Source organism: Scatophagus argus, chromosome 11 (genome assembly GCF_020382885.2).
Source record: "Scatophagus argus isolate fScaArg1 chromosome 11, fScaArg1.pri, whole genome shotgun sequence".
In the NCBI taxonomy this organism is placed as follows: Eukaryota; Metazoa; Chordata; class Actinopteri; family Scatophagidae; genus Scatophagus; species Scatophagus argus.
In genome coordinates, this window is record NC_058503.1 from 20,880,938 (window position 1) to 20,906,338 (window position 25,401).

Consider the following 25,401-nt stretch of genomic DNA (forward strand, 5'->3'; position numbering starts at 1 on the left):
TCTGTGCATTTAAACTACGCCTGTGGACTGAGAACCTCCTTTACTCCTGCCCATTGATCAGCTCTACAGAAGAAGCCTTTTACATGATGGAATGCACTGACCAGAAATTGATTTATTTGGTATCAACCATAAACGGCATATACAGTCTGTGGCATCGATGCACATGTCATACCATAACTTAAACAGGAAGTGTAAAAATGACAAATGTTTCTCTTCATTCAGCAATGAATCTCCAAACGCCTTCCACTCCTGTCATTCTTTCATTTGGGCAACATTGTCTATAGATCCTGCAGGGTCCATCTTGTGCAGCAGAAAGTGTCCTTGGACCTGAGCAGCGCTGATCTCCGAGTGTGTGGCCAGCGCACGCTCCGCGAACCGCTCTCCCTCTGAGGCAGGCTCGTCAGGGTAGAACCGCCGGAACATGTGTGAGAGCTGCCAGTGAGAGCAATAACCAATGTACTGCTTCAGGTCGACACGGCCGGGTCGGATCAGCGCTGCGTCTAACCTGTGTGCAGACATTACAAGCATGACTGGTGCTTAAGGTCACAGAAAATACTAAATATGTGCAAAACTCAGCAGTGAAACATCAAAGAACACACTCAGGTCGGATCATGCAGGATTTTACGGCCATTTTAACATTAATAACGCAAGCGGCTGATTTTTTTTTGACTCCTGAGAAAAACTTCTGTCCATCTGCCACTGAATGCTGGACTGTGTTTACCAGCTAGTTGCTAACCTTAACTGTCTGCTGTTTGGGGCTGGAAACAGGGTTCAGGAGAGCAGAGTGTTCACAGATTGTCTTCCAACAGTACCTGTCAATGAAGTTGGTGGTCATGAAAACTATTCTGGCCTCAGATGAAGCCACTCCGTCCAGAGAGTTGAGCAGGCCACTAAAAGTCAGTCTTCCCATTCCCTGGTAGGCCAGAGGGTCTGGGAGGTAAAGACAAAAGGGGCTTAAAAAGGGATCCCCAAAACACAAAGAAACACAAAGACAGGGTGTGTCTGAACAACTGCAGTCATCTTAGCAGTTCGTTCTACCTGTTCTAAGCCCAAAATACAAGGTGACCAATCAATGAAAATATGTCATCAGCTAACGTAAGCTGGGATTTGAAATGTACCATTCAAAACCAATCAAACGGTGTTTCCGTGCTACTTACTCTCTGTGGGAAGCAGGTCTCGGCTGACAAACGCTGCATCCACATCCTCCAACAGTATGATGCTTTGCTGTGGCGCCACACTCAGGAGGTGGTTCAGACGGTCATCCGAAAGGGATCGGTCACTCAGACTCATTAGACAGATGCTGTAGCCCAGCTCGCCCGCCAGTGCCGTGCTGAAATATAAGAGTCACAAATATGTATAGGAACTCATATACAAGTACTTGACATACAGTCAGTCTAAACAGGAAGGGTTTAAAATCCAACACACACTCACATAAAGCTGCTTTTTCCACATCCTGGAGGGCCATACAGCAGATACCCTCTTCTGTAGGGGATGCCTGCAGAGACAAACAACAGAGATTTAACAAGATCGTACAGATGACCATCACAGAATAACTTAAAGTTTGACTACATTCTGCTTCTTAAAGCGGACAATTGAGGAAAAAATTATTCAGTTTAACTATAAATTGTACATATGCTACTTTTCTACCATTACTAGCATTATCCAATTATGCAACCACTTCCCATATTCCAGACAGGAATTTTCCTTATATGCCAGTAGAGTATAAAAATCTGCTGTTTAATTTCTCTGTTTTTGTTGATTTCAGTGGTTTGTTCTCAAGTCCTGGCACTGCAGTTCTGACTGAGAACAACAAGAAATTCTGCTGAGTTGATGCATTCAGGTCCATATGGGAAATTGCATTTGCCCAAGACTCAATTATGCCCCAACAAGAAAGACTTTTAATAACAGACACTGCTCACAAGCACAACACCTCACAACAATAAGTGTCCTGACACAAAAACATGAACTACGTAACCAGGTCATACTCAAAGACAACATTCATATACAATGAATGAGTAGGTGTGAGCACATGGCTAATGACGGGATAATCTACCTCTGTCTGTGTACCACTTGGGGTTTCCAATGAACTCCTTCACATCGTCCACAATCCTTTCACCCACACCCGCTTCCAGGACCACAGAGCTGAGGGGTCTGCGTCGCCGTGGAAACCCAAAGGGCCTCCACTCAGCACCCATCGCTGTGTACATCACCGTACGTCCCTCCTCCTGCTTCAGGGCCAATTCTCTCGCTGTAAAACATGATCAACAACTGCACTAAATGACGCCCCGGTGGAAAAGAGACACAACACAGTTCAAGCGTACCAAAGTTCTCATACAGGAATATGTGAGATTTGAAAGTGTAAATTTGTGTCAGGCACAAACTGTAGGCCGATGTAAACCTTTACCTTCTTGTAAGATATTAAAGAAAATCTGTCGGTCTCTGCCTAAAGCGGTGAAGGTTACAGACTCCCATGGGGTTCCAGTGTGCAGATCCACCATCTGCTTCTCTCTGGTCCGCTCAACCCTGATCCACTTCCTCCCATACCTGCAGACCACAATGGAATACAGTTATCAGGTGCTGTATTACTGATGAAGAGAATAGCATTTATAAAGCACATTAATAAATGCAGGCATCATCTCTCTAGATTTCGAGAAATATATAGTCGATCTTCTGACCAGATGATGTGATTCCCGGGGCTTGGGTGGAAGTCAAACTGTGTGTGAACACGTCCACTCTCATGGGCCAGGTAGGAGGTCTCCACGCTCAGGTGCTGAGTGTGCCTGGCGTGCTTGGTGATCCAGCTCAGGAGCCAGTGGTAGCTCTTATCCCTGCTAGGGACCTCCAGAGTGATCATGTAGTGCCGGCGGAAGAAGACCATCCCCACCTGCGCACCTTTCCTGGCCACTGCCAACGCTGTCCCAACGCCAACCAGTCCAAACCCGGCCCCAAAGTACGGGTTGTCCTTCAGGCTGTCCAGAAAGTCCGACAGGGGCATGTTGCTTTTATCTGCACGCCCTGAGTGGAATTACGCTACACAGCTGTTCTAACACATTGTTGGTCCGCGGAGGTACACACAAGGTGTAAACTCATTTAATCTGCGCCGAAGTCCAGAAAATAGACTTGAAAAAACATACGACGTCCGTCGATCCAAAAACGTGCTGTTGTGAATCTAATAACAGATGGTTTCTAAAGATTCATCCAGTCATGTGATATAATTAGCTGATATCCCACAGACTTGCTTTCTCTGTTTTCATTTCATACGGCTATCTTGGAGACTATCGTAGTTTCCACTACAAATAAGCACTGACAGTTTCTTTGAAAACAGCGCTGTTCAGCCGACTAAACTCCCCATGTGTGCAATGTATGGATGCTATGCAGTGACAGCGACCTCTACTGCACTTCCTGTGTGTGGAAAATATCATCCCGACCACTCGCCTGCGTACAAACATTCGTTCCTCTTTCTTATTACTGTTATTGTTTTACATAATTTTGCGGACAATGCAACATAAGTAGTAATTAAGATAAATATTTTATTGGATAATATAGTTTGAGCATTTTACTGTGACATATACGGACCGAAACAGCGACATTACCTGCTAACGGGAACTAAAACTTGAGCAGTTTGCGAGCAAAATCACAAGAAGCTAACGTTAGCTCAGCTAGCTTTAACAGCGACGTGAGTGGAACAATATTGGTACCAGGTGAGATTACTATTAAAAAATAAATTAAATTTCGGCCACTGTAAGTTGAGGCAGCCATCTAAGTAAGTAAGTAGCATTACAACGCTAGATGAATTATACGAGCAGGATACTGTTCAACTAATAATGGTTGGTTTTCTGTTTTTCAGATAGAATGGATCTCGGAAACTCAGGCAGTAGGTTGAAATTGTGTTTGTGGCGTAACGTCGATGAATGTTGATGCGGTGAAGCGATCATTTGTGGTACGTGTATATTACTACAAGTGTTTATTATTTGGTCACAATGCATGTACAGTCTTCGCATGACTGTTGTGTTTTTACTTTTTCCAGAACCCGAACAGATAAACATTTGGTTAATATGGGTTCAATGTCTAGCAGCCAACTAAAAGCTATCACCTATAAAAGTGTTATGTGTGCATGCCCACCCAGAATAATATTGAATTGATACAAAACATGCTGTTAAGTTACATTGTGGCTAACTGCTGCGTGTTCTGTTCTTCCAGACACAATGGACACAGTGGAAGCTCAACCATGTGAAAAATGTGGGCAGACTTTCTCAGACAGAGACTTGTTTGCCTCTCACTCCTGCTTAGATAGGCTGACTGCTCCAGTGAGTAAAAAGCAATTGAGGAAATACAAGTGCTCTCAGTGCAGTGAGACTTTTGCCAAGTCAGGTGTCCTGAAACGGCACTTTAAAAGCACCCACAGTGGACCTGACCCTAAAGGTCCATTCCCCTGCACTGAGCAAAGCTGCCAGTTCAGCAGCAGCAAGCGTCAAGAATATCAAACCCACATGATGTCCACACATGGTCTCACTCTTGTTCCTTGCACCCTCCAGTCCTGCAAACTGTCATTCCTCACGCAAAGTGAGATGGAGAGACACTTGCCAGACCACATGCCTTTTGGCTGCTTTCAGTGTCAGTTTGTCACTCAAAATGTAAAAGACCTGAGAGACCACATCTCGGAGCACAGCCATCAGCCAGCTAACGCTCAAGGTAAACAGACAAAGCAAGGAGATGGCTTTATGTTAAACAATGCAGAAATCTTGTCTTGTTGGCTGTAATGCTATTGCTTTGTTTCTGACTATAAGTATATGTTTTTGGCACATCTGTCCATAGGGGAAGAGACTGAAGCCACACCTGTATCTACTAAAGGAAGCCACCAGCTTCAGGTGTCTGGCAGCCCAAAACAAAACCCGATATCCAATCCAGGTTATGTATCATCTTTACCAGTCGATCGAAGTGGGGATCAGCCTGATGGAAAAAGGCAAAATATTAAAAGAAAGAGAAAAACAATGGAAAGAGGCAGACCTTCAGCAGTGGACACTGCATCACTGCCATCCAAAGGTATGCACACCCATCTGCTTAGTACATCATACTGAGTAGGCGTCAATTTTAAATGAAATAATAAAGCACAGAGGAGTGACATTAAAACATACAGGTAGTCTAATAGAACAAGACGCACCAAAAATAATAAGGTAAACGCAAACATCTGCTTAAAGTATTAACATCACGAGACAGTTTGGATTGGTAAGTATAAAGTAAGTCCAAATGTGACAATCATTCATACAGTCGTTTACAAAGATGCTTGAAGAAGTAAGAGATCATTTGCACGAGAATTTTACGTGCCATGTATGAATGATTTGCCCCAACAGAAACTAAATGTCTAACTAAAGGTTAGTAAAACAGCCATTTCAAATGGGACATCTAACTGATGGACTTACTGTTTGCCCAGAATAGCTTAAAATATGAAGACCTATGAACAATACACCTGTGTGTGATTGGTGAACATGTCATTTGACAAAAAAAGGGTGCGAGGGGAGGACACAATACCAGGGCCCTGACACTGAAGCAGCTAAATGGAATTCAGCCGTCATTGATCTGACAGCACGGAGAACAGTGGAACAAAATGTTTTACTGTTGTTTTAATTATTTCATTTATGTGTCATTGGAAAATGTGCTTACTTTTGTCACAAACCTTGTCACTATTTTTAAAAATAATTTCTTCTATTGTTTTCCTTCAGACTACCTTGCAGAGGGATCAGAGCACATCTATCGCACTCACACCTGCCCCAAATGCCGACGCTGCTTCAAGATGCGCTCCCACCTGCAGGAGCACCTCCATTTACACTTTCCTGACCCCAGTCTCCAGTGTCCGACCTGCAAGCGTTTCTTCACCAGCAAGAGCAAGCTGCGTGTACATAGACTCCGCGAGGCAGGTGCAAAGCTTCACCATTGCCCCTTCTGTGAATATTCTGCCGTGGAGCGGAACGCAATCCGCCGCCACCTCATCAGCGTGCACGCTGAAGGGGCAGGAGATGACATGAACATTCAGAGCTATCCCTGCCCCACATGTGGTCAAAGCTTTTGCCAGAGCAGGTCTCTTAAGGCCCACATGAAGACGCACAACATCCTCTCAGACAGTAAGCCACTGGCCTGCTTTCAAGAGGATTGCTCTTTCCAGAGTTCTTCGCGCAAAGATCTTCTTAGACATGCCGCCGAAGTGCACGGGGTCACGGCTCTAGAATGTCGCCATCACGCCTGTGGTGCCATCTTTCAAAGCGAGACGGACATGGAGGCTCATTATCGGACACACCTCGCCTACCACTGTTCACAGTGTGATTTCTCTTGCTCCAATAAGAACGTCTTCCTCCTGCACCAGCGGCGTGGTCACCCAGGAAATGACAAGCTTTGCTGTGACTTTTGCTCCTTTGTCACATTTAACCCCGTGGAGTTTGAGCAGCACATTGGACATTTGCACGCCAATGAGAAGATCCATCGCTGCTCTCAGTGCATCTACGTGACCTCGCATAAACGCGGCTTGAAGCGACACATGCTGATGCACAGCGGTGAGGAGGGAATAGATGTTTAATGTTTTAACCTTTTTTCTCCTCTGATCTTTAGATTATTGCTTAGATTGTTCTTGTAAAAGTTTCTACTTTTGGCACTACATCTCCTCATTCAGTCTTTTTCTTTCTGTAATAGGTGAGAAGCCACACAAGTGTAGCCTGTGTGACTTTAGGTGCCGAGATGAGTCCTACCTCTCTAAACACATGCTCACCCACTCAGACGACAAGAACTTCATGTGCACTGAATGTGGATATGTGACTAAATGGAAACACTATCTTAATGTCCATATGAGGAAACATGCTGGAGACCTCAGGTACCTCAGTGGTTTCTCATACAGCCATTGGCTGTGTCCTTATTTACTCTGCTCAGTAGACAGAATTGTCAAAGAGTTTTGCTGATAGTAACAGTGCTGTGCACAAACCATGTGACTGACGTTCCTCTGATTCTCCTGTTACTTTGGTTCTGTCTGTGGTGGTAGTACTGAGGCATCCCGATCCTTTTAAGTGTTAGTAAGTACAGTCATACTGTAATTGATTTTAGTGGGATGAAACATGACCACAACATCGTCTCCAGTGTTTCCCAAACGCTTTGTAACTGAGGTAGCCGCTCCAACATCTAGGCATTTAAGTGGTTGTGTGTCCTGTGGCTACTGGACATAATTTGTTTATACTTTATGAAACAACAATCGTACTACAGTGTACAGTGTACTACAGAACTCTCTGGTGCAGTATTTTATATACTGTTGGTGTTATGACTGAACTTCCCTTCTCCTCTCCTAGGTATCAGTGTGATCAGTGTCCCTACCGCAGCCACCGCATGGATCAGTTAAATAGCCACAAATTGCGACATCAGGCCAAATCACTCATGTGTGAGATCTGTGCTTATGCCTGCAAGCGTAAATATGAGCTCCGTAATCACATGTTGGCGAAACATTCTGGAAAGGACAAACAACCATCTGTCTATAAGTGCAAATACTGCACATACACAACCAGTTACAGACAAGCCCTCCAAAACCATGAGAACTGCAAACATACCAAGCTGAAAGAGTTTCGCTGTGCCCTCTGCTTGTATTCCTCCTTCAGTAACATCAGCCTCTTCCTGCACAAGAGGAAAGCTCATGGGTATGTGCCAGGGGACAAAGCATGGCTTGAGAACTACGCTGCAAAGGAAAACGAGAGGAATTCAACTGAGTTCATGCAGGACTTTTACAATAAATCCTCAACAGCTCTTGAGCAGTTTGAACAGTCCACTTCTGAAGGACCTCCATCATCTCGACGAGAACAGTCCGACCTTTTTGGCTCGGCAACTCGCAGTGCCAGCAAAGAAAGTGTAACAGCTTCACAAACTGTTGATTCTGTGGATGTTTTTGATGTTGTTACTCAGCAGGTTGTTAATGAACGTCCTTCAGTTAGTCCTCCATCTGTGAACAGTTCTGAGGAATACTGTACTCTTGTTTTAACAACACTGTCGACCACTGACTACCAGACCCCCTCATTTCAAAACGAGGAAGAGATCTGTGCAAATCAAATTCCCAGCCCACTCAAATCAAACCGTCATGAGTCTGACACATCACAAGAAAAGGCAGAGTTCTCTGCGTCTTCATCAGGAGAAGACGATGTAGCTTTGACAGATCCGGAATATGAACCCTGTGATGTTGACCACATCCATGAGCCTCTGACTAATGCAAGCCAACCATTTGATCCTGAGGAGTGTCACATTCAAACTCATGAGGGAGAGAACGATGGTGGAACAATCAGTTCCAGTTTTTCATCCGCGCTGCGTCTGAAAGCTATGAAGAAGCACGACAAGGACCAAGCAGAGGCCATGGTTTTGGAGGGACGGGTGCAGATGCTTGTGGTGCCAACTAAAAACATTTATCAGTGTGACAAGTGCCCTTATGTAACCAGTAAGGAGACTGCTTTGAAGTACCACCGCCAGGCTTTGTGCCACAGTAGGATGAAGGAACACAAGTGTCAGGACTGTGGTGCACAGTTCAAACAGAAGCGAGGCCTTGACAGCCACCGTGCAAAGAAGTGCCCAACACTTCGGCCAAAAACAAGGGTATTTGTAGGCATTTCAAATGCAAGCTCGGTTTTAGAGGACAGCTCCATTGTAGATCAGGAAGGATCCAAACAATTGGATGAAAGAACACATTCCAGTCAGATGGGCCTTCAACCACAAAATTGGATTTGCACAAATGATCAGAAGTTTTGTCGCAGAGAAGCAAGTGAATTAGAACACCAGCCACACAAAATTCAGACAAAAAAACTTTTGAAAGGCAAACTTGCGAAAAAGCATATGTCTTCCAATAACCAAAAAAATGCTACACTGCAGTCACTTTACATAGAAAATAATGGGAAATTCAAATGCAAGCTGTGCAATTTTATGTCAGTCAGGGTTGCAATGATTGAAAGACACCTCTCATCCTGCAGGGACACTTTAATGAACACAGATAGTCATGAGTGTGATAACGAGTCAGTCAGAGCAAAAGAGGATTTGATAGAAGAGCACCATCAAAGAACTTCCGACAAACTTCAGACCTTCTCTTGTCCAACTTGTGCATTTAAATGCAACCAGAAAAGGGCATTGGACAGTCATGAAATGAAAGGCTGCTTAAAGCCAGGTGAAGTCCAGTGCAACACATGTTCATATGTAGCCAAATCTAAAACGGCTTTGATCCGTCACACCCTGCATGCCCATACCAGAAAAAAGCTTGCTGCTGTTAAGCCTAAACGTTTACATTGCCAGCAGTGTTCTTTCACCTGTAAACAAGAACGATGCATGGCCCAACATGTTGCGCTCAAGCACAAAGGTGCCCGACCTCACCGCTGTCAGTATTGTCCTTTTAGCACCACAAGACGCTATCGCTTGGAGGAGCATGAATCTCTTCACACAGGAATCGGTCGCCACAGCTGCAATATGTGCGATAAGACCTTCGGGGCTGCAGCCAAACTGCGCCAGCACAAGATGCGCATCCACGACAAACAGCCAGCACACTCCTGCTCGCTCTGTGACTTTGGTGGCTACACGCTTGACGATGTAAGACGGCACAATCTCAGATGCCACACGGGGGACTTAGACCATGCTTGCACTCATTGTGATGCTCAGTTTAGTTCAGAAGTTGCCCTGAGAAACCACTGTAAGCGTGTGCACCAGCTCCAGGTCCGTTTCTCGTGTAAACAGTGCGACTACACATGTAGCAATGAGGTCACGCTGAAGACCCACCAAGAGAACAAGCACCCTCAGGTAAAGTGCCCCACCTGTCAGGAGTCCTTTAAGACAAAGGAAATCCTTGCGGTTCATCAGAGAAGCCACCTGGCTCACCAGTGCCAGCTGTGCCCCTTTGCTACCAAAACAAGGCAGCTGTTGGCTCAACACCTTCTGAATGAACACGAGGAGGGATCTCCCGAGGATAAGCCTCTCAGGTGCAGCACCTGTCAGTTTGCTTGCCGGCATCAGCTGGTGTTAGAGCAGCACCTACGTTCACACGGAGGCAAGCGGCTGTACAAATGCACAGTCTGCGAGTATTCGACCCAGAACAAGCAGAAGATCACGTGGCACATTCGCATACACACCGGGGAGAAGCCTTACAGCTGTGAGCGGTGCACTTACACCTGCACTGATCCGTCCAGGTTGAAGGTAAGCTTCGAGAGTGAGCGTGTTGTTTTTGAAATGAAAGTCCATGAAAAGTGCTGTTTTATGTGAAGATTTATTTATTGTTTTCTTTTAAAGGAATGTCACTACATATCTTTGACAAATTTCTTAAGCAACCAAGTATTTAACAAAATTGTTCATTTCTTTATTTAAGTAAAAAATTAATACCAGTCAATATGTTGCATTGGTCCTTGAAAGTGAAAGTGATCTGTATAATAATCATACTTAAATATGACATTGACAGCATAATGAAATGTTCCTTTGTATTTTTGTGTATTTTAAAAACTTCTTAGCTTCACATGAGGGTTCACCAAGACGAGAGGAAGTACCTTTGTCCACAGTGTGGCTACAAATGCAAGTGGGCAACTCAGCTGAAGTACCACATGACCAAACACACAGGTATAGGCCACATGTGACTGATGATTTTACTCTGGCACTTTATGGTAGATTAGGGAACTACTTGAACCAAGACTTTGTGGTATCATGTTATAAATGAGAACCAGAATATTCTTGTAAATCAGCTGAACTTAGTTTAGTAATACATAATATCTTGGCTGCGTGGATGTTTTTTAGAGAACAGTTTGTTTTTGTCCATGTAGTTTACAAGTGTGTTTAAAAAGGACAACAGCATCGTGTGTTCTTCTTCTGCAGGGGACAAGCCGTACGCCTGCGACGAATGTGACTACCGCACTAACAGGGCGGATGCTCTCCGGGCCCACCGGGACACGCAGCACTGTGACGCACGCCCTTACATCTGCGAGAAATGCGGCAAAGCCTTCAAGACCAGTTTTATTCTGAAGACCCACCAGCGTCAACACAGTGACGATCGGCCCTACGCGTGCGGCTTGTGCCACAAGGCCTTCCGGTGGCCGGCCGGTCTCAGACATCACTACCTCTCGCACACCAAGCAGCAGCCTTTCTGCTGCCGCCACTGCTCCTACAGAGCCAAACAGAAGTTCCAGGTGGCCAAACATTTGCAGAGACACCATCCAGAGGTGTCAGTGGAGCAGGGGGTAGTGAGGGACTCTGAGGCAGTCAGCCTGACCCTGAAGGAAGCCTTGCGGGGGACACTGGATGAGAGAGCAGCAGAGATGGAGGAGGAGAAGGAGGAGGAAGAAGTAGTTGAAGAGGTTGTGCAAAGAGGCTGAAGACAGGGCACGATCATAAGAGCATAAAAATAAATTGTGCAAAATTAGAAATAGTTTTGGTTCCTGTTTTTGAGTTGAAGTAGAAGAGGAAAGACTTTTTCTGTGTTTCAACTCCTGAAAAACGGCAGCGAAAAACAAAAGTGTCGCGGTTATCTTTCTGTGCAGTGCACTGGTCACCTGCTGATGGCTGTCACTGCCTTAAGGAATTTAACTTTCACATCAGTATTACCTGACGACTTGATTTTATATTTTGTATTAGCTTGTAAAAGGCGAATCAGTAAACGTCAAGTGTGAGAAACTGGACTGAAGGAAAGTGTGTCCTGTGAAAAAACTGCCTTTAAGTGAATAAATGAACTTGAACTGTGAAAGAGTCCAAAATGTTTATTTATGGCTGAATTTTACTGTGTGGTGTTGAAACCCTTCAGAAAATGTACTGCATGTATTTACAGGCCTATAGTGTATACACACACACATATCTCAAGGAAATTCAATCGAATGCAACTGGACTTAGGACTAGTCCCAGCCTAGTCAAGCGAGCATGAACTGATGAAGCTTCTTGGATGAGAGGTGAAACGTCTTCAAAGACAAATAACTAAGTGCAGTTGCATTCGATTGAATTTCCTTGAGATAACCATGACCTGGATGAATGAGAATATTCACAGGCCTATACACACACATTTACATCATACACAGCATGTTCATGTCTGTTCCTGTATTACGTCCTACACATGCTGAGTTATCTGTTACTTCAAGATATACAGTACATTTAAAGGTAAACGGGTATATTTAGACATGCAGCAATTCTTCATGTTCCTTCATTTATAGACAATAAACACTGAAAAGCCTGTACGTAATGTTTCCACAAAAAGTTGAATTAAAAATCACGAATATTTAATATAAATAAATACAAACAGACAGTTTGCTTTCTTAGAACTACATGAACTGTCCCTGTTTCTGCGTAGTTGTCTGATTTCCTGGTGAATTTGGTGAAGGGGATGGATCAGGTGCTTCTCATCCTTTGAGACTTGTGTGACCAGCTTTCGCTTCATATCCTCAGCCTGGACTTCTTCATGTGAGTTCTGAGATGCTGACGCTGACAAAGAGGGAGGACGGAGGGATGGCTGTTCCATCTTTAGAGAGCAGATGTATGTGACGATATCCTGGAAAGGTACGGACATTGAGAGGATCAGAAATGAGTGAATCCTGGGGCTGCTGCAGGGTCACCAATAAAAGGGCAGGGGAGTGTTAGAGCCCAGCCTAAATCCTAAATCAGGACTCCAGAAAAGGAGGGAGAAGGAAAAAGTGGGAGCTGACAAGAGCCTTAGGCTCAAATAATAATGTAATGACCACTGTTTTGAGTCGGCTCAGGAAGCTGCTCCGAGCCAGGTCACAAACATGAGAGCTAATGTTAGTAGCCAAGAGGGGGTTAATGTCAGCCAAGGAGCCGCCACCTGTGAGAATGAGGATAATGACAATAATAGCAAAGAGAGGGATGTCTCTGAAGAGGGTCCATCTACTGGACCTTTTCTGGGACCAAGTCATTTCTGTTGACAGGTCCCTGCTGCTAATATTTGACACAAAATGACCTTTTATCCACATGTAAAATAAGCACTGCAATTCGCGGTCTCACTTTACTCTTCCCTCACCTGCTTGGATGCTCATGAAGGGAAGAGTGAACTGTCCAATGAAGTCGTTCCTGGACGCCTTGTCGTAGTCCTCGACCACAAAGCGAACCAGCGCCAACTCAGGGGCGTGGATGACAAAATTTAAAGTTTCATTCCACACTGGGTTAAAACCTGCAGGAACAGGAAGGTAGAAGAGTGAGTATGATATCATTTATTCCCACATTTCTTTATTGAGTTACCTTAATGTTTTCGCACTCGTACTAACTTTTCTTTCACAACTTGGCCCCCATATCATCAAAACCATCTAAGTAAATGAATGTCTGTTTCATGTGAAATACACCCTCACCGTTGTTGTTAATGTGACTTGTCTCTTCCTTGGTCTGGTCCTGTGGCGCTCCGTAGATCTCCACTCTGACCAGGGGGTCTACAATAGAGCCCTCTTTCTGATTCACCTTTGGTAGCTGCTGCCCACTGATCACCTGAAAATCAAACATGTTTGCATGTTAGATATAGAATGTAGGTATTAACTTAAGACAATTCGTCTCTTCTTGTATGGTTCGTCAGTGTGTTTCTGAACCTGTATGGACAAGCGAAGTGGTTTGTAGCCCTGCCGCTCCTCTGGTTTCTCTGGACTGAACTGAGTGCTCCCATCTCTCATGAAATCCGGCTTGAGGACGTAGCCGCAGCAGCCATTCTGCCTGAACAGCCCATCGTTAAGATCCATTTCTAGACCAGCTGTCTGGAAGTTTAAAGCCACTTGGGAAAGAGGAAGAAAAGAAATAATGCAATTAGGAGTGATTTTTTTTTCAAGTGGCTGTAATTTCCCAGAGCATCTAGCTAGTTATCAAAGTTCATGCGAGTCCAGGTGTCGTTCCAGAACAGTCAGCATCTGTATCTGAACCTGATCTCAAACATCCCTGCAGGGGAGGCAGGCCTGGTGCTGAGGGCATGTACAGAGAGAATTACTCCTCAATACACTGTCAGAAAAGACACAGTATACTTATGTGCTTTACTTTTTGTTATTTTTGTTTAAATTGCTCGTGATATAAGCTGGATGCCATACAATCATCATTCTCTCCTCAACAATAGCAACTTGAGTGATTTCAGAGAAGAAGCTCAGTTTAACCAGCAGAGGGCGACCTTCTCGCTCACCTATCTGGCAGCCCATGTTCCATATCTCCTGAGGGTTGTAGTTGGAGGAGTCTGTCCTGAGGCCACTGGGGTAGATCCTGCTCAGCTGCCTTGTGTTGTACTGCACAAAATTTGTCCCTGAAGAGAAGAAAGACAACATATTTCTATAGCATGAACAGAGAGAAATCCACCTGTTTCTCTGCCTATGACAGAGAATTATTAACTGTCTACACTTAATTATCATTGAGGAGATCCACTATGTTGATTACATATAATATATTAAAAAATAAAACAGACATATTGTTTCAACTGAGGAATGTGACATACACCAATATATAAATATAATATTTCCCCACTCTTTTCCATTCTTTTCATGTTCATGATACCTGTTTCCTTAGCGAGCCTTTTAGCTTTGGATTCAGAGAATGAGGACATCTCATAGCATTTGGCGTGTAAACGAGCATGCTCAAAGCCATGGAAGTGCACACTCTTGCAGTAAACCACCAAGTCTGACAGCTCTTTGGACAGTTTGGACTTGGACTTCTGCAAAAAAGGGTGAATAAAATGCAAAATTAGTGAACAAACAAACCTTTTCCTGTCACCTCAAAGGGTGAATATTGGCCATATATTTTGAAGGCAACCCAGGACATTAAAGCACATTGATTATATAATAACTGTGTGGTAATTTGTTTATCACTAATAGAAACTTATTAGTGTTAAAAGAGTAGAAATGAAAAAATAATAACTTGTTGACAACAAAACTGAAAGACTGAAAGAGTTTCTGATTTCCTTTGGTCGCCTGAAACTTCCAGGAGCGAGTCAGACAGTGAAGAAGGAAGTCGACAAACATGACTAAACTTAACATGAATTAAACTTCAAAGCTTTACCTTGTCTGTGCACATTTCTGTCTTAGTCTCATCAGTTAGATTTTCATCTGCAGTGTTGTTGGTTTAACAGTGAAGACAACTCCCATGATCCTACACTGCTTGTGTCTTTTGTTTTTGGATTGAGGGCGACAGAAATTACGTACTGTGCATTTAATTACAGGCTTGTAATTTACAGGGTTAAAAATCAATCAAAGCTTTACAGCATCAGCTTTAGCAGAACTCTGGGAAGGATGATTTGAATTTCCTCTCTCTGCCTCAACAGCTCTAATTGAATTATTAAAACCACAAATGCTTCCAGTTAACTGCCCAGCAGGGAAATGCTGTAGCCTCACCAGGCAGCTCATTCACTCAACATAACTGTCAAAGTTAACACACATTCTTGGCTAACTTGCCAAGTTAAATATGAAATGCGGAGTCGTACATCTTCAAACATGCGTTCACAGAGGTCTGTTTTTCCCACAGCTAAGGAGAAGCTGATTTCTTTCTCACTTAACTATCTTTCTCCTTTTAAATATCCCTGTTTCCTGTTTCTGTTCACTATCTCCCTTGTTTCACCCCAGTCTCGCCTCACTGTCTCATATGTCCCACCCAGTTTCCTGTCTCTCTTTACTATCAAGCTCACTTCTGTCTTGATTCACTATCACTTCTGACGTCTCTGTCTTCTGTCTTACTTCACTCCTGCTGTAAGAAAAATCTATATACTTAAGAAGCAATAAGGCTTCGAATGAAGAAGTGTGGCAAAATCCCATCAAGTTCATGCACCTTGGCACTGTGGTTCTGGCACTCAGCAGGCGGGTCCTCTGTAGACATACTTTCAGCATCACCGTCGGCCGTCTCCTCCTCATCGCTGACTTCATATGTGAGAGCTTCATCGAGACAGTCTTCCAGGCCGCCAATCTTCTTGGCTTTCAGCAAAATTTTTCCTTTTAGTTCCTGTAATGAACACCAACACAATAGTGTGAGCAGTTTGCTTCATACTCTGCATGATAATCGCTTCACTTCATCTGTAGATGTTTTCCACTTTGAAAGCACAAACAAGTAGATTAAATGACTGATGGATTGCAGGATGGCCCAGCAGAGAAACTGACAAGACACTCAGATGTCACTGTGTCCGAGCACTTGCTGTCCTCAGTACCCACACTACTCCTGAAGGTGGTCCATCATCCTGCACTTTGCTATCTTCTAACTAAATGCAGCCATGTTCCTCTATTTAATTGACAAAATCCTCAGTGGAATTCCTCATAGTATTTATCTTATCATAAAGTTAGCATTGATTGTCCTAAGTGCTCTAATGGAAAAGAGTTTGGAAGTTATACAGCTTTTAGGATCGGAAGAGTAATGACAAGACACACACAAACCATAAATCTTTAAAATGCCTCTGAATTGTTAATGATACCTGTAGTACCCTGATTACCCTGGGTATTGTTTGAAACATTTCATCTGAGGCACTGAGGAAGATTTGCATTGCTATGCCTCTATCTGGATTGGATTTGCTTCAGAACCCAAGGAAAAGCCATTATAGCGAGTTGTCAGTCAAAAAGGTAGCCACTTTATCAGATATTTTTCTCTGAAGTCAACCATTATTATCAATATGGACATCATGCCATATTGAAGAAGATATGAAACTAGCAACTAAAGGCATAAACTCATTACAAAGCCGTTTACTGATGTCATAAACCGAGTGAGAATCTCATTTTCTCATAAGCTCACATACACTCAGACTTCTTTTTGAAACCAGTAGAGGTACCCCCTGCTGGCCATTAGAAAGAATGCAGGTTTAAGACACTTCCGCATGGCTTTACTTTTCACCCCTGCAAGGTCTTTCCACTTATAGTGAATAAGTTATAAACCAAAGTGTTGGACAAATTGAAATTATGACCTGATGATGATGCCATATGGAAATTAAGAGGATCACCAAGTTATATTACATGTCATTCTCTGAGGACCATGAGTGTCTGTCCTAAATTCCATAGCAACCCATCCAATAGTGGCCCATACAGTTCAAAACACTCAAAACCATAAATAGGAACACTGTGGTGACACTAAAAGACAAGTCACTAAAGTATATTCACTCTCTATAAGATTTCATGGCATGTAATAGGCGTTGAGATAATTCGACATGTTGGACTGACCCATCAGCTGTGGTGCTGGCATGTCTGAATGAGTTTTATGTAGATCCACTGAATCTGGAATGATGTTTTGTAACACAAATTGAGGGTAATTGAATGAAGGCTTCTGACATTCACAGCCTTTGTAATCTCTGCCAATCCCACTACTTCTCATCTAGTTTCACTATGAGGTTGAAATTTCAATCAATGTTTTGATTTGTATATTAAACAGTTCGGTTTTCCTTACATTGTCAGATAGTCTGTTTTTTGTTCATTTTGTCATTCACTGCCAGGACAAAGTGTTTCAATTGTCAAAGCAGAAGAAGTTGCTGGATTTGAAGCATTTACGTTGTTTTGTAAAGGTTTTGTGACAAAACTCAAATGGATTCTCACCTGTGGGGAGGGAAGCTGTTGAGGGATCTGCCCATCCAGCAGGGTGGTCAGTAACGTGTTACCCAGGATCTGACTGAGGTGTTGGGCCATGACCGTCTGCTGCTCCACACCACAGTGATTCTCCAGGGACAGGATGACTGGGAAGTCCGATGCCTGTCAAACAGGAAGGAGAAGACACTTTAAAGCTTTTCTGTGCTATTTATGCTGACATATCTGCTCCAGCAAACCCAGTGATGAAAGTCATCACAAGTATTTTCATTAAGCATGAGTTTTCACAATCCTCCCAAAACTGTTTCTTCATTATGTTTAGCTAAAGCTGAGTAGGAAGGTTTGACTGGGTTAAAATAAGAGAGTGGAGACATAAGAGAAGTTCCTGGTTGTTTTCCATGTGACTCAGCCAGCACGGGTACATCTGAGTCCATGTGCAGGGAACGTTACCAACTTCTCCATCTGGATTTCACACTTTTCACTGGCACACAGACAGTCCTGGGAGTTCAGTTTATAACTGCTCTCAAGGGTTTGTTTACTACCAGAACCATGCTTTTCTTCAGGCACTTTTAGTGGCTTGTAGCCACATCTCTGTGAATGGAATTTCATTTGTGGTTCAGCATCTTTTTTTAGTGAATCATCCTTGTTATTATATGAAACACATGTGAACTGTTTCAGCAAGAAATTTTACTTTTACTTTTAAATATAATATCAGATCTTGACTGGGCTGCACGTTTGGAAACCACAAGGGCAAACTGATCAAATTTGTGTTCTGTGTAAATTGACCAAAACAAATCTTTTTTCAGAAAAAGGGTTCCTCACCTTGAAGGCGTATTCTTTCAGCGTTGAAATTACGTCTCTAAACAGAATCTTGGAAGTAAGAGTGTGACCATGATACACAATGGGTTCACCATCACTGCCGTCCCAGCAGTCCACCTCTACACATCGGCAGCCTCTCTTCAGGGCCCTAAGTGCGTACAGACACACACACACACACACACATCATTGTTTTGATTCAGCTGAAAGTGTGTGTCACATTTTAATCTATAAAAGAAGGCTTTTATGAATTATGGGAAGCCTTCCTCTGTGTCCCTCACCTCATGATAAAATTATTCCAAAGTGATTCTCAGCTCTCATGTTTGTCTAAACCTTAAATAAAGTCAACTCTCTGTCAAGTTGCTTTCCAGTGAACACAGCAAACTCACTTCCGTATGTTTTATGTGATTGTCTAAACTCACTGGATGTATGCCTCCAGGCTGCTGAGTCCCCGCAGCTGATCCTCCAACAGGTAGGTGTTGTGTGAGGAGGAGATGAAGTAGTGGCTAAGAGGTTGGCTCATGTCCTGGTGAAGCTCCAGATGTTCAGGTTTAAATATGGAGCCCTCCTTTGAGCAGAGGTACATCTGGAAGCCATCGAACGACATGGCGCCTTGCTTCTTGGCTGCACAGAGGACGGGATAGAGATGGTGTTAGCACAAATGCACAACCAGGCTTTATTATTGTTTTTTTTATTTGACTTTAAAATCACATACGTTACAGCCCAGCCTGAGCTGTAAGCAATTTTGTTTAGTGCTAATTAGCAAATATTAGCATACTAACATGCTAAATCATAATTGTGAACCTGGTAAATATCAGCATGTTCTTATTGTCATATTGATAATGATGGAATATTATCATTGGCATTTGGTCTTAGTATAGCAAAGAACACGATTCCTTTATTATCCTTTATATATCCTATAAACTGCATAGAGTTTTGTTTGTCTAAATCTATGAATGCAGTCTAAAACTAACTGAAACGACTGCACAGATTTCATTGTGCAGACGCCTGTAGACTTCGTCTCCAGACTGTTTCATTTAAGTAAGTGTTTTTCAGTTTCATTAACATCCCCAGGAACATTTTCATTTGCCATCTAGACTGGACTTCATTGCTCTGTTCAATCATTCACTCTAAAATCGATTCTATCTATCAATTTAGAAGATCATAAAGATCAAGATGGAGTAACAAATTTCAGTAAGTAATGACAATTTGGCATCTTGGACATTCAACCCTAAGGAAAGAGTTGGTCTATCTTTGTTTAATCATTGAAAGCAAGTTAACAATAAGTGAAAGTCCAAACACATCTTGCATAGTAATGCAATATTACTGAAATTTTAAACCTTAAAAGCCAGAGGATTCTCACACACACACACACACATCACATTAAGATGTGCACATATATTGATGTATGAAGAGGATGTAAACCATAAAAGTTAATAAAACAAAGTGCTACTGCTCTCAGAAAAATACTGAGAGAACATTAGATTTTTATCTAAAATGATATTTAATATTAGTACAGCTTATGCACAATCCTACTATTGCACAGATCACGTGAGACCGCATTTTGTTGCAATGGCTAACTTCTCTTGAGGTCCAAGAAAAGTCTTGAGGCCTCTTGAAGTCTGAAGACTGAAGTACCGTATTATTTATAAAGATGCACTGCTGTCAGCCCTCTTTACCTGATTCAGAGGGTTCATAGCGGTCAATCAGCTCTGCGGCACGCTGGGCACTCTGCTCTCCCTCATGCTGCTCCACCCTCAGGAAGTTCTCCAGCTCCTCCAGCATTAACTTCTCTCCATCTCCGGAGTAGTCCTGGAACACCTTCCACACTTCATCCCTCTGAGTTAGCATCTTATAGAAGAGGACAAACTGCTCAATTTCCAAAGATCCACTCTCCGACTTGTCAGCCATCTGTTGAAATAAAATAATACATCACTTGAGATGGGTTTGGTTTTACTACATGGTTCACACTCCTTAAAACTAGTTGTTTAAGCAAAATGAGCCAACTCTACCTCAATCACATTTTCTCCACTGATGAAGCAACAGTATCCACTCACCGTGAAGAGGTGCAGAGCGTGTTCCTCATTCATGTCTACGTTCATCATCTTCAGAAGTTTCCGCACCTCTTTGAAGTTCATCTTTCCATCTTTGTTTTTGTCAGCTTTCTGAAACCAGTCCCAGACCCACCTGAGAAGATGCTGAGGGAAACACCAGCTCAGAACTGCTCTCACAAACAGCTGGAGAAAAATCCACAGCTGAAACAATCTGACGGGTTGAGCAGACTTTAATGGTTTTCCATCCATCCATTTTCTATACCGCTTATCCGTCAGGGTCGCGGGGGAGGTGGAGCCTATCCCAGCTGACTACGGGCGAGAGGCGGGGTACACCCTGGACTGGTCGCCAGCCAATCGCAGGGCCAACACACAAAGACAAACAACCACACACTCTCACACTCACACCTAGGGGCAATTTAGAGTAGCCAATTAACCTGATGTGCATGTTTTTGGTATTGTGGGAGGAAGCCGGAGTACCCGGAGAAAACCCACGCAGGCACAGGGAGAACATGCAGACTCCACATAGAAGGGCCCAGACCGAAATTCGAACCTGGAACCCTCTTGCTATGAGGCGACAGTGCTAACCACTGCACCACCGTGCCGCCCTTTTAATGGTTTTATCTCAATTATTTTGCTTTGTTGTTTTTCCTGGATAAGTTACATAATTTCCTTCCTCATCATACTGTACCCTGCCTGATAACTCTTGTTCACTGTTCTTCCAAGGCCACAAATATCAGTTCTGTGACATTAATAGAAACAATCAGTCATCATTCTTTATCATCCATAATTTCTATTTATGTCACTACAAATGTGTTTGTTTTTTAAGAGGATACTGGTCCAGCCTCTCTTTCTCGTCCATCGTTTGAGTCTTGTGAATCAACTTGCGCACTCCCTGGATCCAGGCCTGGGCCTCCTCTGGCGACTCTGCCACCAGGTCCAGGTTGCCTTGGCGACCGTGAAACACCAAGGTGAAGCAGAGGTCAGCGGGGAACTCCTCAGCAATGCTCAGCAGGACCTCTGACTGGTGGCCCTCTCTCACGGCCTCCACCTCGCTGATTGAGACTGAGACATGATCAGTGTACGGTTAACACAGCGCTTCTCAATGTGGGGTCTGGGGACCCCCCAGGGATCCCTCAAGTGGTTCAAGGGGTCCCAAGCAAAAAGGGTAATTATTTACTACATATGACACAATGACAGAATGTGTGACTATTTTGGTCAAGGATTTCACTCAGTTTCTGTAAAAACAGCATTTAATGCAGAAATCTTATTGAATCAGGGTCCTTAACATGAAAAATGTTGTGTTAAAGTAATAGTTAGTGTTTATACTATTTTTATTCTGATTATTGTTGGATTATTTTCCTGTTTTTGTATTACAACTAATCAAATTATATTAAGCTACACCACAGCTGGACTGTTAGGGACTCCTGAGGCAAAAAATTTCGTTGGTACCCTATTGTAAATAACTTTGCACAAAATGATATGGAGTGAACTTGGGGCTTTTGCGGGTTAACTCAAAGGTGCCGATGGGTGGTTTTTGTTACCTTGGGACAGAGTCAGGATTGTTGTTTCCCTCTCAGTCTTTATGCTAGCTAAGCTAACCTGTGATGTTGATCCTCATACTTAACTCTCTGCAAGCATATGTGCATGTGTAAAGTGGTTTCAGAGATTGGCTAATGAAATCATACAAATAAAACAACAGTTCCTATGTTTGTACAATGCTGTTGGTAAACTCACATGTGGAGTGGCCTCTACCTGCCCATCTGGACTTGTACCAGATGGTCAGGCCGTCCTCAAGGAGGCGGAAATGCCTCTGCTTCTTCCATGAACGGGACTTGACTTTTCTCAGCGTCGACCCTGCCAGCATCACCTTGACATGGGGATCATCTTGGATACCTGATCAGTTAGTGCAAAAAGTCAAAAGTCCTGATTGTGTCATACCTCAGACAGCCTGCTACACCATCAGAACACACGCTCTCTATCTTCAGTCTCTGCAAACAACATTTACTCACGGGAGCCTTCAGGAGCCATTCTTGAACCATGCCACTGGAAATGTGCTGCAGATGAAACTGATGATTTCTTCCAGGTGCTTTCCCTGTTTCCAAACAAAATACATTTTGTAAATGCTGTATGTACACATTAACTAGCTAAATGCAAATGATTACAGCACAACACTAAGCTTCAACTGTCCACAGGAGGCTTGCTGAGCACACTTTCAGCATCATCCTCAAAGTTATATTTAGTTCTCTCTTGTTTGACATGAAAGAGTTTCATTGGAGCAGAAAAGGTTGCGCAGTGGGATGTGAGGGGACTTACTGTGGATCTGGGTTCAGGCCCCTGTTGGTAAGTCACTGAGCCCCTGAAGTATCCCTGAGCAAAATACTGAAAGACACAATCTGCAAGGATGTGCTGGACTCCACGCGCTAACCAGTAAGGTATTTTCACAGTCAGCATTTTAATCTTAATCCACTCACGCCGACATTAATCGTTAGTCAGTCATTAGCTGCAAGTAGACTGACAGTCTCATGGAAGGCAGCTGCCGCAGTCTGTGTGCTGACTCATAAAAATCTTACACTCTCAGCAGTCTGTGCTGCGCCCGCCTCAGCCTGATCAGATAGAAATCAAGGCCAGCCGATTTTTTAAAAATTGATTTATGTACATGATTGTAATGCGGTCGCTATAAGATTAGAATTGTTAGGAAAATGAAAATCCAAAAAACATACCGCCGCGTTGTTCTGTCAGTCCATCAATTCACCAACTTGGTCCAGACTTAAATCTTTCCTGTACTGGATGGATTTCGAATTATTATGAAATTTGATATGGACATTCAGGGTTTCCAGAAGTCGCATCGCAGTGACTTTGGTGATCCTGTGACTTTTCTTCTGGCACCACTAGAACGTGGTTTTGACTGATGTCTCTTGAGAACTATTGGATGGATTTCCCTTACATTTGGTATTAACAATCATGGTTCCCTCATGATGAACTCTAATGACTCTGGAGATCCCCCTGACCCTTTTAGCTGCGCAGCTAAAAACAAAGACCCATATTAAACATTTAACACATTTGAAAACAAACCCTTAAACCTTATGGCTGGCACAGCAATATAAAATAAAATAAATATAAACAAACAAACAAAAAGGTAAAACAGCAATAGAACAATCACATCTCTCTTCACTTTATGTATATTTGGATCGATAAGTCAAAATTTTTTACATCTAAAAGTATTTTTACATTGTGATACTGCTGCTCTTACAGAAGTACATCATCTGCTCAGTGTGTATCTACTAAGCAAAACTGTTGTTTTATGAAAGAAGTTACTTTTTATGACTCATGAGTGTCTCTCAGAGAGTTGGGCAGTCTGCATCATCCCATACATCCAACATAATGTGTCCCATTAAAAACAGACCCAAACAGACAAATGCGCTGCAGGTGCTCTGCTTAATGGTGAAAACTAATACAGTCCTTACAGTCCTACTGTCTCTGCTGTCCTCTGATAAATATGATCAAACACTTCCCGAAAAGGAAGATTTTCTTGAGTCTGTGTGTCTGTATTCCTGTCTGACAGCTACCCTTTCCTCTTATTGTCCCCTGAAACAACAAGATCAGATCTTGGGTTCTTGATGTTTCACTCCCTCCTTGTTCCAGCTCCCCCACACGCCTCACAAGTTCATGAGAACATGAGACTGACTTCTCACCACATTATGACTGACATGTTGCAAGGAATGTATTCACAGTTGCTTCACAATTTAATATCACCACCCACTGGAAAAAACCCAGACTGATCATGAAGGCGAGGCTCATTTTGTTCCACAGCTATTTGCTTTTATATTTTGCACTTTTCCTGCAGAGCCACGTGAAAGACATTTTCCATCTGACTTTTTCAGACTCTGCTTGTGAAACAGACAAACACACACCCTCCTTCATACTTCACCTCCAGACTTTTAAGCTACAATTAGGTCACATTAAGCTTTTATATTTTTGGGACCATGCTTAACTGTTTTGGAAAGGCGCTCTGCTTAGCCCAAATGAGTCACAGAAGGCCACCTCTTCAGAGAGATCACTGACCACACACACACACACACACACACACACATGACTAATAGGGATATTTGACTGGATGGAAATAGGGAATAAAAAACTGAGACATGAAAAACATCAGCTTTGTTCTTTTGCCTCACGTGCTTCTAAGTTTAGTTTAAATCTGTTTTTTTTTTCCATAATAGGAACATTCCTCTGTACAGTGGGATTTCTGTCCTGCACACAGTTATGCAAAGAATTCACCAAACAACTGATCAGGCAGTGCCCATCCAGTAAAACCCATATGAGTCTAAACCATCGCTGTGCACAGCAAATTAGCACCAGAAGCAGTGATACGAGACATGAAAACATCTCCTCAGCAAAGTTTGTATGCAACTGCAGCAAAAGAAAAAAGACAGAGACAAACTACAATTTGCTTTGTTCCTTGACAGAGAAATAGAGTTACACTTACCTAAAATACAGTTCAGTATTATGAGTCAGACCTCCAGAGGTGGCCTCTCTTCAGGAGACAGCTCTCCCAGGGAGGGGTGGGACCCTGGATGGCTGGCCAAAGAGAAGATTCAGATTGGTGTATATGCGCTCAGATCCAGACTCAAGGAGAGTCCAGGGACCGTTATGAGCTCAGGGCTTTAAAAGACTGGGAGTATGCGAAAGGAAATCTGGCTCAGCCTCCCGCTCCCTCCCCTCTCTCCACAAATCTGATTCCTTAGTCACTGCTGCCACAAGCCGTGACGCTCTGCTCTGCTCCCTCCCCTCCTCATTCCCATCCTCATCCTCCTCTTCCTCCTTCCTTACACCCCACCACCACCACCAGCCTTCCTTCCTTTCCTGCCACTCCCTCACTCCGCCATACACAGACTTTTCACTGGTTCATCTGGTGAAGGGCACTCCACTTGGTGTGCTTTGCTCTGCCTGCCCTTCTCCTTGATCCCATGGGTGATTGAGAATGTAGCGTGACTTTCATGTCTCTCCATCAGCACTGATAACAAGCAACACAATGCTGGGAAAAGGTCCGC

General features: G+C 43.3%; 3 protein-coding genes across 7 annotated transcripts; 1 reads left to right on the plus strand and 2 right to left on the minus strand.

Annotated features, from left to right (window-relative positions):
• Window positions 1–92: 92 nt before the first annotated feature.
• LOC124066698 (mitochondrial chaperone BCS1) lies at window positions 93–3,434 on the minus strand. The gene is made up of 7 exons (XM_046403367.1): window positions 2,676–3,434; window positions 2,405–2,544; window positions 2,054–2,248; window positions 1,432–1,495; window positions 1,158–1,330; window positions 813–930; window positions 93–505 (listed from the first exon to the last, which is right to left on the minus strand). The coding sequence occupies exons 1-7, from the start codon at window positions 2,993–2,995 to the stop codon at window positions 253–255; spliced, it is 1,263 nt and encodes a 420-aa protein (XP_046259323.1). The 5' UTR covers window positions 2,996–3,434; the 3' UTR covers window positions 93–252.
• On the plus strand, window positions 3,430–11,716 carry znf142 (zinc finger protein 142). Of its 4 annotated transcripts, none has more exons than XM_046403359.1 (9): window positions 3,430–3,763; window positions 3,848–3,874; window positions 4,201–4,692; window positions 4,816–5,043; window positions 5,721–6,545; window positions 6,682–6,859; window positions 7,326–10,185; window positions 10,494–10,599; window positions 10,852–11,716. In XM_046403359.1, the coding sequence occupies exons 2-9, from the start codon at window positions 3,853–3,855 to the stop codon at window positions 11,346–11,348; spliced, it is 5,208 nt and encodes a 1,735-aa protein (XP_046259315.1). In that variant the 5' UTR covers window positions 3,430–3,763; window positions 3,848–3,852; the 3' UTR covers window positions 11,349–11,716. The 4 variants fall into 4 exon arrangements, with proteins under 4 accessions (XP_046259315.1, XP_046259316.1, XP_046259314.1 ...); XM_046403360.1 differs by having other exon boundaries at window positions 3,430–3,701; window positions 3,848–3,940; XM_046403358.1 differs by having other exon boundaries at window positions 3,430–3,701.
• On the minus strand, window positions 11,715–25,067 carry plcd4b (phospholipase C, delta 4b). 2 transcript variants are annotated; one of them, XM_046403362.1, is made up of 16 exons: window positions 24,837–25,067; window positions 22,360–22,442; window positions 22,085–22,243; window positions 21,184–21,412; window positions 20,354–20,483; window positions 19,976–20,207; window positions 18,719–18,920; window positions 18,303–18,447; window positions 17,493–17,645; window positions 15,754–15,924; window positions 14,491–14,647; window positions 14,126–14,242; window positions 13,551–13,729; window positions 13,320–13,452; window positions 12,995–13,144; window positions 11,715–12,508 (listed from the first exon to the last, which is right to left on the minus strand). In XM_046403362.1, exons 2-16 carry the CDS (start codon window positions 22,376–22,378, stop codon window positions 12,417–12,419), a joined length of 2,268 nt encoding a protein of 755 aa, XP_046259318.1. In that variant the 5' UTR covers window positions 22,379–22,442; window positions 24,837–25,067; the 3' UTR covers window positions 11,715–12,416. The 2 variants fall into 2 exon arrangements, with proteins under 2 accessions (XP_046259318.1, XP_046259319.1); XM_046403363.1 differs by lacking the exon at window positions 24,837–25,067 and having other exon boundaries at window positions 22,360–24,820.
• Window positions 25,068–25,401: the final 334 nt, after the last annotated feature.